General features: G+C 42.3%; 1 protein-coding gene across 3 annotated transcripts in view; it reads right to left on the minus strand.

The window, feature by feature from the left end:
* SMC5 (structural maintenance of chromosomes 5) overlaps positions 1 to 13,354 on the minus strand; it is a 45,808-nt gene that overhangs the window by 3,976 nt on the left and 28,478 nt on the right. For all 3 annotated transcript variants that reach the window (XM_033163879.1, XM_033163880.1, XM_033163881.1), the window contains 6 exons: positions 12,274 to 12,443; positions 10,535 to 10,658; positions 9,915 to 10,037; positions 5,649 to 5,774; positions 1,658 to 1,753; positions 796 to 900 (listed from right to left, as the gene is read on the minus strand). In XM_033163879.1, the coding sequence (XP_033019770.1) occupies positions 796 to 900; positions 1,658 to 1,753; positions 5,649 to 5,774; positions 9,915 to 10,037; positions 10,535 to 10,658; positions 12,274 to 12,443 (744 nt within the window). The remainder of the gene's footprint in view (positions 1 to 795; positions 901 to 1,657; positions 1,754 to 5,648; positions 5,775 to 9,914; positions 10,038 to 10,534; positions 10,659 to 12,273; positions 12,444 to 13,354) is intronic.

Genomic DNA, 13,354 nt, shown 5'->3' on the forward strand with positions numbered 1-13,354 from the left:
AAACCTCATGTTAAAAGGAGCAATTTTACAGCAGATACACATCTTTGTACTGCAGCAATCAGGGGGTTAAAGTTTTAAACATGCTATTTATTAATACTGTCCCTAAACACCATCTGACATATGGGTTGGAAGGTGCATGTGCACCAATGCTCTGCACCAGTTGTGATCCAGGGGCTGGGGGTGGAAGAAATGAAGAGGGGAGGCTACACTGCCAGTTGTCATCCCCCTGTGGAAAACAGAGCGCCAGGCAGAGGCAGAGGCTGGGCTGTGCTGACACTAGACCTGTGCACTGAATGCCAGCACATGCAGCGTGTGCATGAATGGGTATCCTCATCATCAACTTGTCTTGGTTGCTGAAAGCCCCTGTGCTCCTACCATCTTCACTCCCATTGGCCACACAGACCTGCTGATGTGCATGAAGCCACCCTACTGCACATGGAAGCTACTCAGTGGCAACCGGATTCCATGTGCTATCCATGCTACCATAGATGGGTGCTAGGACTGTGCTGCCATGCTATGGCTTGTTTTGTTGTTGCAGTAGGGAAGGTGTATCAGGGCATTCCACAAGTCCTTAGTCCTGTGCTCCAGCTGGGTATACCTGCCGGCGGCTGTGTGTACTTGGCTTGTGAGTTCCCTGCCTCCATGTACATTCACATACCTCTTGCAAGGATGGATTTGTAGACTGTACTTATTATGATGATTTATTAGAAGGCCAACAGCTATTTATACATTCCCCTACATTATAATGCCTTATGGAGTGAAAATAATGGCAATAATAAACAATACACATAATACCTGTGAAATATTCTGCCTATAGTCATCCAACTCTTTTTTCTTCTCCTCCAGCTCCACTGTCATCTGCGCTATTTCTTCTGTCCTTTTGTTACATTCCTCAACAACCTGGCAGGAAAACACGACTCTCTTTAAAAGGTGACATCTTCCAAGTGGACAATACAGAAGTTTTACAATCCAAATCCAAAGAAAGAAAACTACAAGGCCCATTACTTGTTGAAATAGAAAACATACACGGAACCTGGTTACACATTCACAATACAAAATACATTAATAGCTCAAGCGAAAAGAACATGAGGCAACACTGCACTTCTAACTGGGAGAACCTCAAACATTCAATAGCAGCACAGCTGTTTATTTAAAGAGAGATCGGCCTCCATTGAATATAAAAATGGGTGGGTGCAGGGCCTGCCTTTTAGGTGCAAAGGGAGCACGAGGGTAGAGAGGTGAACAATTCTGCCTTTCCTCAGCTCCCCACAGTACATCACCAGAGACCAAGGGAAGCCTTGGGAAGAGGCATTAACCAAACCAGTCTCATCATTACCATCAACTGCTGCTGTGGTTGTTTAGTCGTGTCCGACTCTTCGTGACCCCATGGACTAGAGCACGCCAACTGTACTTTGAGCCAAAGCTAATTCTCTCCGCACTCCCCCCTGCAATTGCTGTTGTTTTTTTTCTTTCCTCTTTTTTAAAAATCAGAAGCAGCACAGAACACAGTGGTCTCTGAGAAAAAAGGCTATTTAGAATTCTAATAGATTCAGAATATGGCATTTTACAACACATTGTTCCTGCTGCTTAGCTTATTATTGTTGTTATTACTAAGCAACGTAGTACAGTGTGGGAGTTAAATACTGGGGATACATACTGAAGCGCTGAGGCCTGTGAAACAGGAAGCTCTGGATTTCTCCTCATTCAGCAAAGCGTCAATTTCATCCAGTGTGTTTGGAAGAGAAAGGAATGCCTAAAAGAAAGGACCCTTGTATCAATGCCAGCGACCCTGCAAAAACCTCTATTAGGATTTCAATAGAAATAGTTCCTTCATATGTATTGGAGCTCCGCTTTTACTCAAGTGGCCTCTTCCCTAATTAAAGATGCCACAGCAGACTAACGCCAGCTGCCCTGTATCACCATCTCCAGGGACCCACAGATGTGCTTGTCAACTCACCTCTGCCAAGTGTATTTTTGGTTCCTTCTCTGGAATGTCCCACCCCGCTATAGAAGGTCTTGAAAGAATGGAGGCTCAACATGATACAAACAGCCCCACCCAGGACATGGGAAGGAAAAGTGGAGGCTTAACCTCATGGGCCCACAAGGTGATCAAAGCACCTCTGAAGCTCAGTTGTAACCTCGGAGCAAAGTTCCCGACCATGCAGGGACAGTCTTTCACTCCCTGTCCCATAGCTCAACAAAAACTACAGTTGAACGCCTTGCGAGTCCCATGTTTTGGCTCCCGAATGTTCTTTGGAAGCTGAACGTCCGACATGGCTTCCAGTTGGCTGTAGGAGCTTCCTGCAGCCAATTTGAAACCGTGTCTTGGTTTCCAAACGTTTTGGAAGTCGAATGGACTTCCGAAATAGATTCCATTCCACTTCCGAGGTATGACTGTACAACTAAGTTAAACCTATTTTTGAAACCAGATTGTACCCAGTGAAGTGCTCACTGCAGCTCTGCCTTACTGCCATATTGGCAATATGTCGAAGTTCCTCCAAAAGTTAAAAATCTCCAATGGCTCACGTTGTGAATCCTTTCCAGCAGCCATCTATCGACACAGGAGTTCTATTCATGCTGCGGCCCCCCACTCACATGCACTGAAGGCAGAGCCTCATTTCAATAAGTAGCAAGAGGCTCAGCCCTCTTCATCCCTTCACTTAAAGATGACCTGAACTAAAGGAAGATTCCAGTGCATGTGAGCAAGGCCAACCAGCAGCCTGGGGTCCACTACCAGGTCACAGCCGGATCCTGCGTGGGTCGCAATGAACTTTATGCACGGCTTCCCTGGTGACTAGTCGGGAAACTGCTGTTCATGGGCCATTCCATTGTCACGGGTGGGACACTTTGACCATGTTTTTTGGTATTCACACATGTGTAACAATGTAAATATACATAAAAATTAACAACCAAAATTTAAACTATGTTCTTAATAAGATACTGAACATTTTACTAATGTTTTATTATTTTTATGGATATTTTTGACAATTTTATTAAATGTTAAAAGTGTTGTCACGGGTGGGACAAAAAAAGGACATGGAGCTTGAGATAAGTTTGATTTATGGAAAAACTCTGTGAGTTGGGAGGTGACTCAATGATAAACTCAGCATATCTGTTTAAATCAATGTTTATTGGTTACAACTATGCAATCAGGAATTAAGTTTAAGAAATTTAATGATACAAAATTAAGGAAAAAATGCTGTCACGGGTGGGACAATCATCAGAAAACTTTTAATTTGAACACTTCTGTGAAGACTACGTGGGTGGACTTTTGAAAAGAAGGTCCATAAAATAAACTTCTTTTGTCTTTAGCTTTTTAAAAAATGGTTAGACTGCATGTTTGGAATCTTCCTCACCAAAGTCCAGTGCTCATCTAGCATGCTTATCAGGCTCATTTTTCACGGAATGGCCCTCATGCCTAATGCTGCAACATAACAGCGGACAAGAGTGAGGCCCTGTCAGCACATTACAGCCCCACTCAGAGATCTCTCGTGTCGATTTGTTGTTGTTCAGTCGTTCAGTCGTGTCCGACTCTTCGTGACCCCATGGACCAGAGCACGCCAGGCACGCCTATCCTTCACTGCCTCTCGCAGTTTGGCCAAACTCATGTTAGTAGCTTCGAGATATATAAAGCTCTTAATAGCTTGGGACCAGTTTACTTGAAGGATCACCTTACCTTGCACGTGCCCTTTTGATTTCTTTTCTCTGTGCAACAGGCACTTTTGCCATTGCCACAGTGTTCATTCCACATTTGCAAGGAACCAATCCTTCAGTCTGGCATTACCTGCTCTCTGGAACTTCCTGCAGCTTCATTGTATCGTTTTCAGTGCTTACAAAAACATTTTGCTTAGGTAAGCTTACCCAGATATGTCGTTTTAACATGTAATTCTTGAATGCGTATCATTTAAACTGCTGGTTTTATTTATACATTGGGCAACTTCTTTTTATGTTTGACTTTATTGGCATTATTATTATTATTATTAACATGTGTGTACCATCCTATATAGGATGCGGGTGGCGCTGTGGTCTAAACCACTGAGCCTCTTGGACTTGCTGATCTGAAGGTCAGTGGTTCAAATCCCTACAATGGGGTGAGCTCCCGTTGCTCGGTCCCTGCTCCTGCCGACCTAGCAGTTCGAAAGCACATCAAAGTGCAAGTAGATAAATAGGTACTGCTCTGGCAGGAAGGTAAAAGGCATTTCCGTGCGCTGCTCTCGTTCGCCAGAAGCGGCTTAGTCATGCTCGCCACATGACCCGGAAGCTGTCTGCGGACAAACGCCGGCTCCCTTGGCCAGTAAAGCGAGATGAGCGCCGCAACCCCAGAGTCATTCGCAATGTGCAGATGCGGCGCTTCAAGTTGCGGACCTTTCATTAATAATGAACGTGATTCATTAAATAGGCAATCAGTATTTATAATTATTAATGAATTTATAATCATGCAATACTATATACTAAACTATATTAGAAATCTATTATGGCAATATTCCATGCAATTAAATATGCTATGTTACCTGACAGCATGTGGGGAGGGGGGAAAGGTTTCTGCAAGCCAAGGCTATGCTTTGCCCAGGGTTGCCTCTTTATGCCTTGCCGTGTCTTAATTTGCTCACCAATTTGCTTAAACATTCAGTGTTACAAACTTAGATAAACTTAAAGTTCTCTATTGGATCAAAAGTGTCAGGGAGGATTTAAAATTTACAGCGTTCTGTGCATTGAAGGAGAATTACATGAAAATGATGGATCAGTGGTATTTAACACCTGTAAAATTAGCAAAGATGTATAGAACTGCTTCAAATGTTTGTTGGAAATGTAAGAAGGAAGGCACATTCTACCACACATGGTGGACATCCAAGATAACAGAAGCATTCTGGGAAATGATTTACAATGAGTTGAAAAAAATGTTTAAAATAACATTTGGGGGGGGGGGGGGCGGGAACCAGAGGCTTTTCTACTAGGTCTTTTAAGTGCAGAGATTCCAAAGGAGCAGAAACGACTGTTTATGTACGCAACGACAGCAGCGCGAATATTACCGGCCCAGAGATGGAAAGACGATAAAGTTCCAACCAGAGATGAATGGCTGATGAAGAGGATGGACTACACTGAAATGGCGAAACTGACCGGGAAAATCAGAAACCGGGAAGAAAAGAACTTTAAGAAGGAATGGGAAAAATTTACAATGTACTTAAGAGAACACTGTAATGCTTGTAATATATGAAGAACTATGGTAAAAATGGATTATTTGTTAAACAAATAGAGAAAATAAGGGAGACAGTTTGGGGGGGGGGGTAACCAGATTGATAATGGTAACCATGGAAGGGCAGAGGGGAGTCAAAGGATTCAGGGAATCCTAAATGATGATGTTGATGTATAATGTTTGAATTCAAATTGGTTATGTAAAAGTCAATAAAAATATTTTTTAAGTAAGTTTTTGAACTGTCTTCAGATTTATGGTCATATGAGGTGGACTGATGACTTTTAAAACATTTTCCTATTCATTTTCTTTAACCGTTCTAAAAGATAAAGGCCAGGAAGCATGCAATTTCGGAACAGAGCAGAAATGGTCCTGTGTGATTGTGCAACAGTTTCCATCAACAAAAGATGGCTCCGCCTGGGGTTTAGTCTGTGTCTGTGTGTGTTGTGGCACTTACCTTGCTGAAATGTTCTGGAATACTTTGATCTGGACAAAGGTTGCAAGCTTGCATAGCTTTCCTCATTAAACCTTTACAGTTCTCCAAGAGCGTACGTCTCCTTTCATCCAGCTCCAAAAGCTGCTGCTGTAATAGACAGAAGGGGACGGGACGGGACAGTATAATTATTTTCATGAAAAACTCAGCTAAACATTGACCAGAGCAAGGCCTTCAGAATTTGTGATCCACCAACCCAGTAGAGCCTAACAGGCCTGCCAGGAGCAAAACACACTTTCCCAAAATAAAGGATGCCTTATATGGGCTCCTTTGGGAGGAAGGGCAGGCTATAAATTCAATAAAGAAATAATTACTCTGAAAAACTAAAAATGGAGCCACAAGTAGAAAGGGTTGGGGGACGGGGGACGACACACCAACCAGGTGTGGAAGGGAGGGCAGCTCCATCCAGCTCACTCCTGTGGAGTCTGCAGCTGCCATCAAGACAGAAGTCTGAGGGAAGAACCGTGCGGCAGGATCTGCCTTCCTGGCTTGCTCTGGCCAGTGTCCACTGCTCTGCTCCCAGATCGGATCTGAGGGAGGAAAGTGTGCCTGGGCAGCCAGAATCAGCACAGAAGAAGTGTACCTTGGAAGACCTTGTGCTTGAGTTTGCTCTTTCCCTCCCCCACTTCATTTTCCCTTGTGTGTTGGGCCTTTTAAGCCTGAGCGGAGGGACAGTCCTATGACTGATTTTGGATTAAAGAGCGGGGCACAAAATGCCTTAAGTAAATGCATCAGCTGTAGCATTGTAGATAAAACCTTAAATACTTTTTCAACACCTGCAAGTGTTATTCAACCTACATCTCACAACCTAAAAATAATTGTGTGAATTAGTCCACAAAGCTGTTTCTCACACAAACTTTTTCCACAAGATAAATTCTAGAACCATCTCAATGGAGGAAAACACATCTATTTGGATTTCCAGTGTTAATTTATTTCACGCATACGCACACAACCCAGGGTGTCCTGGCCTAGCACTTCAGCGGTGGCTTAACAGTATTCTAGCAAACTATCACTGCACAGCATGTGGTCGCTGGCAAGGTGCTCAGGGACTGAAGTGCCAGGCCAAGGCGAAGCGCAACCGGGCTTTTGCCCCAGGCCAAGGCAACAAGCGCTGTGAGAGAGGCTGCCATTGTGGCCTCCTGGGAACAGAAGCGAGAGGAAGACAAGCCGACCAGAGAAACAGCAGCTGCAGGGAGCTGCCAAAGCGAACGCATGACTCCAACAGCAGCCACCCTGGGATGGCAAAGCAATAGGGAAACCTGTGCTGATCCCCACCACGGGCCTGGGACAGGCTTCAAGAGAGCAGGCCGATTTGCCACAAGTACCATCTGATCTGAACATCCGGGAACTTCAGGCATTGGCACCGAGTCTGCTTGCTTTTCTTCCCCTCCTTTCCCCCCTTGCTATCTTTCGCCTATGAGAACGTGAGCCAGTGGGGTGCCGTGGTCAGAGTCTATGAAGCTCCCTGGGTGGCCTTGAGCCACTCGCTGTGTCTCAGCCTAACCTCACAGGGCTGTTGCGAGGATAAAACGGAGTAGAAGAGAACAATGGAGGAAAGGTGGGCTATAAATGCCACAGATAATCAATAAACCTAAAGGCACAGACCAGTCTGATCTATTAATCTCTGTACAGCAACATATTCATCCACAGAAGGCATTTCAGAATCACAGGAGAGAGAAAAATGCCCCAGCTTCAACGGTTAGGCCGCAGCTCACAGCAAGATGATCTGCCACCTTCCCTTCCCCCACTTGCTCCTGCTTTTACCAGCAGCTTGGCTGAGCCACCAGAAGTGATCAGAAACAACTGTGCTGTGAATAATGGCAGCAGGGCCATCGGGGGGGGGGGGAGGAGGTGCCATTCAGGTCATGGAGGAACTGATGAGACACTGCCAGAACTCTGCTAGGCTCCAAATGGTCAAGGACAACATCAAGGTTCAGCCACTTCTCAGAAGTTGTTTCAATTGTTGGGAGTGAATCAAATATGTAACTAAGAACTAGTGCCCGAGTTTGCTTTTTTCCTCTTCCCTCCCGATCATGTTTCCTTTTGTGTCATGACTTTTAGTTTGCAAGTCCAAGGGCAGGGATTGTATAATTATTGATTCCCAAAAGCACCCCTGGAAGACTTTTGGGGCTGAAAAGCAGGTTACAAATCAGGAGTTATTAATACGTTTGTCTCTCTAGATGTTGAACTCATAACTCCCATCCTCCCTGCTCACTGGCAATGCTGCCTGGGGCTGATAGGAGCTGGAGTCCAGAGGATCTCAGGTTAGCTACTTCTAGTATTAATGCTACAAACAAACAAACAAACAAACAATGCACTATGGTAGCTACCAGACTTCAGTATACCATTCTTTTTACAGAGGAAATCAGGAGATAAATCAGGAGCAGTCACAGGTAGGTAGTTGTGTTGGTCTGCCATAGTCAAAACAAAATAAAAAAATCCTGGAAGGTGCTACTGGAATGATTTTTGTTTTGTTTTGTTTTGTTTTGTTTTGTTTTGACAGGAGCAGTCAGTAAGTGCTGTGAGGGATGCTAATGGCAGGAGCTCAGGTACATGCAACCCCCCTCCTTGTGAGTTGCTCCCAGTGAAACGGGCAGAGGAATACATGCAGCTCTTATCTGCCAAAACATGCAACATGCTGGACTATCTAAAATAATAATGATAAACTTAATCTTTAGGATAATTATTCCTTCTGCCTGTTATCCACTATCAGTTCAGAAAGAGATATTTGGCAGAGTATTGGTATTTCCTCATATGCCTTATTTGACTCCATTAGGAGCAAAAGGATGGGAGTCCACTGAAAAATAGTAGCCAGTGACTAACACTTCCATGCAGAACTGAGCTGAAAAGATTGCCAGTCTAAGAGCATTCCAAAACTTTTAATTATGAAAAATAACACAGAAGGAAAACATGATTGTTGTGTTCTTAAAACTCATTCTAACATAAATACTGCAATATATGTTCTGAACAGGACTTGGTGGATTTTTCTCCCCAAATGTGCCACAGTACATGTTCCAAAAAAATAAATAAATCCATTAATCCAAACAAGACAATTATCAAGTCTCTCTCAAAACAGTTGTCAAACACAGAGGTGGCTGTGCCAATTATCTGACGAGCAGATGGGGCTAACAATCCTCCCTACTGTTCCATATGGGTCATAAACACATATTTGCCTCTCACATTCATTAAGAAAATTAAATAACCAAAATTGCTTAAGATAAATATTAGAGTTCTTGATCTAAGGTGCTATTCTGAACAAGAAAAGGACATAAAATCTGCTAATGTGCATGTTTCATTTTTAAATGTGCATGCATGTTAGCAAGGAAAACATACTCTAATCTAAGAAAACATACTCTAATCTGTTTTACTTTTCTTAATGAATCACTGTGCTGACAGAACCCACATGTGCAGCATTTGTCTCCCACAGAAAAAGGCTGAATTGGATTTTGCCTGTCTGCCACTACTTGTACAAAGCGTTTTTTAAAGACCGTCAGCACAGTTCACTAACAAAAGAAGTTAATTGTTGCTATTAATGGTGCATTTGCAGTCCTCAAAACTCAAGGATAGGCTTCCTTCAGCAGGTAAGGGAAAGTATCAGGGAAATTGCTCCCCCTATCTGTCAGGGTGTGTAAAAAGAATGTGAAATGCTGGTGCCCTACGTAAGCATTGTGCCTTTTCATATTATTTTGCAGATCTTGATTGAATCTACTCATGAACAAGGAAGCTGTCTTGCAGCAAGTAAGACCACTGAGCCCTCCTAGCAAAGTATTGGGGACACCAATTGGCAAAAGTTCTCCAAGGGTTTCTTTCAGAGAGGGACTTTCTCAGTCCTACCTGAAGATGCCTTTTGCAGGAAGAGTGTGTCCTCGATCACAGGACAATGGCCCGCCCCCTAAATTGTTGTTTAGTCGTTTAGCCGTGTCCGACTCTTTGTGACTCCATGGACCACAGGACGCCAGGCACTGCCTCCCGCAGTTTGGTCAGACTCATGTTGGTAGCTTTGAGAACTGTCCAACCATCTCGTCCTCTGTGGTCCCCTTCTCCTGGTGCCCTCAGTCTTTCCCAACACCAGAGGCTTTTCCAGGGAGTCTTCTCTTCTCATGAGGTGGCCAAAGTATTGGAGCCTCAGCTTCAGGACAGACCCTGAAGCTGAGGGTGCCCTAAATAGCATTCCATATATGAAAGTAGGTTTTCAAGCTCACTCAACAAGTGTGAGAGTGCATGTCTTACCTCTGCAGCTCGGAGCTGGACAGCGCAGGCTTTATATTCAGCCTCAAGTCTGCTCTTGTGGAAAGCTGCTTTCATGTTCTGTAGAACCAAATCTGTTCTCTGTTTGTTCAAGGTCACACAACTCTGTGGAAAACAAGTATCATTTAGAAGATTTTGCTAAAAAAGGGAATCATTTCTTTTTCTTCAATCTGGTGTTTATTCCAGATGCAATGCCTCTTCTGTTTGATCAAACACTTGGCAGCTGAGAATAAAGTCTGCTTTTCCCAGGGTGAGTAACAATTCATTCCAACCTGCCAGAATGATAGCACAAAGCACTTTTTATTATTTATTAATGTATTATTAAAATTTATATCCCACCCTTCACCTTGTAATATACTTATGAGTGGGCATTTTTGTAGACTATTTATTCCTTTGGAACATTTGCACTGTCATGCATCAGGCTCATAACAGCATTGATGTTAATTGGACTTCTCTAGGTGACAAGCAATTGAGAAATAAAATGTTCAATACATCTATCAATTAGGTCTTCGTTTTGGGGAAGGGGGGAGTTCATCATTATTTGAATAACTTCACAAAACGCCAACAGTACCAATAGCAGCCTTTGACAGATATGTGTTTACCTTTATTAGTTGCATAAATTCTGTGACGAGTTTTACTTTCTCAGTGTTAATTTGTTTTACTGCAATATTCGCTTGCTCAGACACTTCTTCCAGGTTGACGGCATCTTGTTCCATTTGTCTCAAACTGTGCAAGGAAGATTTATGGGCAATGCTGTTTGAATTACTGCAAAATTCCTAGTTCAACCCTATGAAGGCTAGATTTATGTTTTGACAATTAGGAGGCACGATAACTGCCTTTCAAAGTACAGAAAATCACGACTATCCTGTGCAAGCTGAAGAACTGAAAAGAGTAAAGTCTACAAATCTTTTACAATTAATAAAAACCTAATTTTCAATAGTGCCTCTAAAACACATCTGCCCTATCATTCAATTAACAAGCTATGTCCTGACTGAAGTCAACAAGCACAGGAGAAAGCAGGGATGACTGTCATCATTATCTCAATTCTTTAAGCTAAATTCTGTCAACTCTTAACCATTTTTGGGCTCAGGGCTGAAATCCTAGCTGTCATATTACACAAACTGCCCACCAAAGGGATAGCAGGTTCTATGAACACCAAAGGAGTTAATTATACAGCCAAAGTATAGCACTTTTAAATCCTCTTGTCTGGACGCAAAGGTCTGCAAGTGGAATTCTGTTTGCGGGGTGCTCTTTCGCATTTCCATTTCCCTACGGCAGGACCTGGAAAGCCACTCTTGGGGGTTAGGGGAACCTCCAGATCAGCACAGAAAATGGTGTCTGGGGCTGTAGGAAGAATCGGTGAGGGTGAGCCCTTAGCGGGAGTTGATGTACCTTCCACTTGCACAAGATCACCACTGATTTCAATGGGAAAATCTAAGAATATGCCAAACTCTTCCAATTTAAAATCAAATATGATTTGAAAGTGCTTAAATTTAGCTCAATCCTGCCTAAGTATTCTTCTTCCATGTTTTTAAGTACCAATGGGTAATTTGGTAAGTATGTGGTTATTAACTTACAGAAAAATCGCCCAACAGTTTTTTAAGAGGCACACACAGAACTTCAAATTCTCAGCACATACCTTTCCTTACTTTCCCCACAATTTAATAGAATCATAGAATTGTAGGATTGGAAGTGACCCCTGGGGTCATCTAATCTAACCCCCTGCAATGCAATATTTATATAACTTTCATAAGCCAAGTAATTAAATTTAAACATCAACCTTTTTACAGTTGATGTTTAAATTACAAACCGTACAATGCACATGCAAGTATGCAGTTATGCGGTTGCCCCCGGTACACTGTAGCAAAGAGGGCAAAGTTTAGGGCAAAGGGAACTGAACTGTCCAAGCCCTGCAAGTAAGCAAAGTAAGAAAAACTGAGGGGAACAAAGGACTTAAAGGGCAAAAATATGAATATGAATATAAATAAAATATATAATACATAATATAAAATATAAATTTAAATAAATCATTATGAAAATTCTAATGACATTTCTATTTGCCTTTTAAAAGTCTTTTTAAAAGAGTGGAAAGATTAATTGGACTTGTAGATCATTAATCCCTTATTTCCAACTTGATCTCTCATATCAATTTTATCATAGTCAAAAGTTCACAGTACTCAGCAGAAGGATGACAGGTTTTCCTAATTATTTAAATAGCTCCATGATCATCAATGGACTATCAAAGCAGTAACATTTCTGATCCAGGTTTGGCTCAGTTTTCTGAGTGTTGTTCCTCTACATAATAAATGAATGAATGAATGAATGAATGAAATAGCTATACCTGTCGCTTTTCATACTAATTTTTGATTCCAATTGCTTCCTTTTGTTTTTTCTATCCAATAGCAACTTTTTCTGTTGTCTGAGGTCATTATCTTTGTGTTCCATACATTTTTGTTGTTCAGAGAAGGAAGCCATTTTACAATCCAATAACTTCAGCTGCCTTGTAATTTCCTAAAGTAAAAAGTGCAGAAGAAAATCCCATTGTATAGTGTGTTCATAGTCCTACCAAAGTTATGTGATCACTCACAGCTTTAAACCAGTCCACCACCTCATTCTACTCCCATGATAATTTCCATGTTGAGTAAAGCAGCAATTTACCATTTGGAGTAGCTACTGTAAATGTCTCTGTTCTTTGCCTTTAACACCTAGGTACAGCAACATGGCCCAGACATGTGTCTATTTACAGTGCAATTCTACCTGTAGATATATCTACTCAGATGTAAGCCCCATTGAGCTCAACAAACTCAAATCCAGATTTGGATTGCAGCCTTAGTCTATTAAAGCTATGGTACCCTCCTGTATTAACAACCTGTCAGGGCAGGTGCAATACCCAAAGCTTCAGCTGTCTGTTAAAAAATCTTGCATTCCTCCTTAATGAAGTACTATAAAATTATTTAGAGATTACAGTTCTTGGAGATCAGATACTTAATACCTTAGTAAATTGTTCATCTTTTAAAAATCAGATATATGTTACATGGGGGGGGGTACCCATTACAAAACAATGTGTTATGTACAATATCCCCTTCCTCCATTCCTAGGCTTTAAGAACCTCAAGTAACGCCTTGCTCTGGGTACTGAAAATTCTTTTCAGAGGGAAGGCAGTGAGGAGGAGGGTTTTCTTTTCCTGCAGTGCCCCCCCCCCAATGTGGAAGACTCTGCTCTGAGACTTGTACAACCAGTTTGCTAAGCCCATCTGAGAAGTATTGCTAAAGCCTTTCCATTCAAGAGAGCAACACAGTTGCTGTTGGTTTATTTTTGCAGTTTTTACCAGTGCTTTAAAAAAAATTATGCGCTTATGAGATGCCTTGAGACCCTTTCTGGCTGACTGGGGGAGCTAAATAAATAGTTGGTCTTCAGCAATG

Source organism: Lacerta agilis, chromosome 11, assembly GCF_009819535.1.
Source record: "Lacerta agilis isolate rLacAgi1 chromosome 11, rLacAgi1.pri, whole genome shotgun sequence".
Lineage (NCBI taxonomy): Eukaryota > Metazoa > Chordata > Lepidosauria > Squamata > Lacertidae > Lacerta > Lacerta agilis.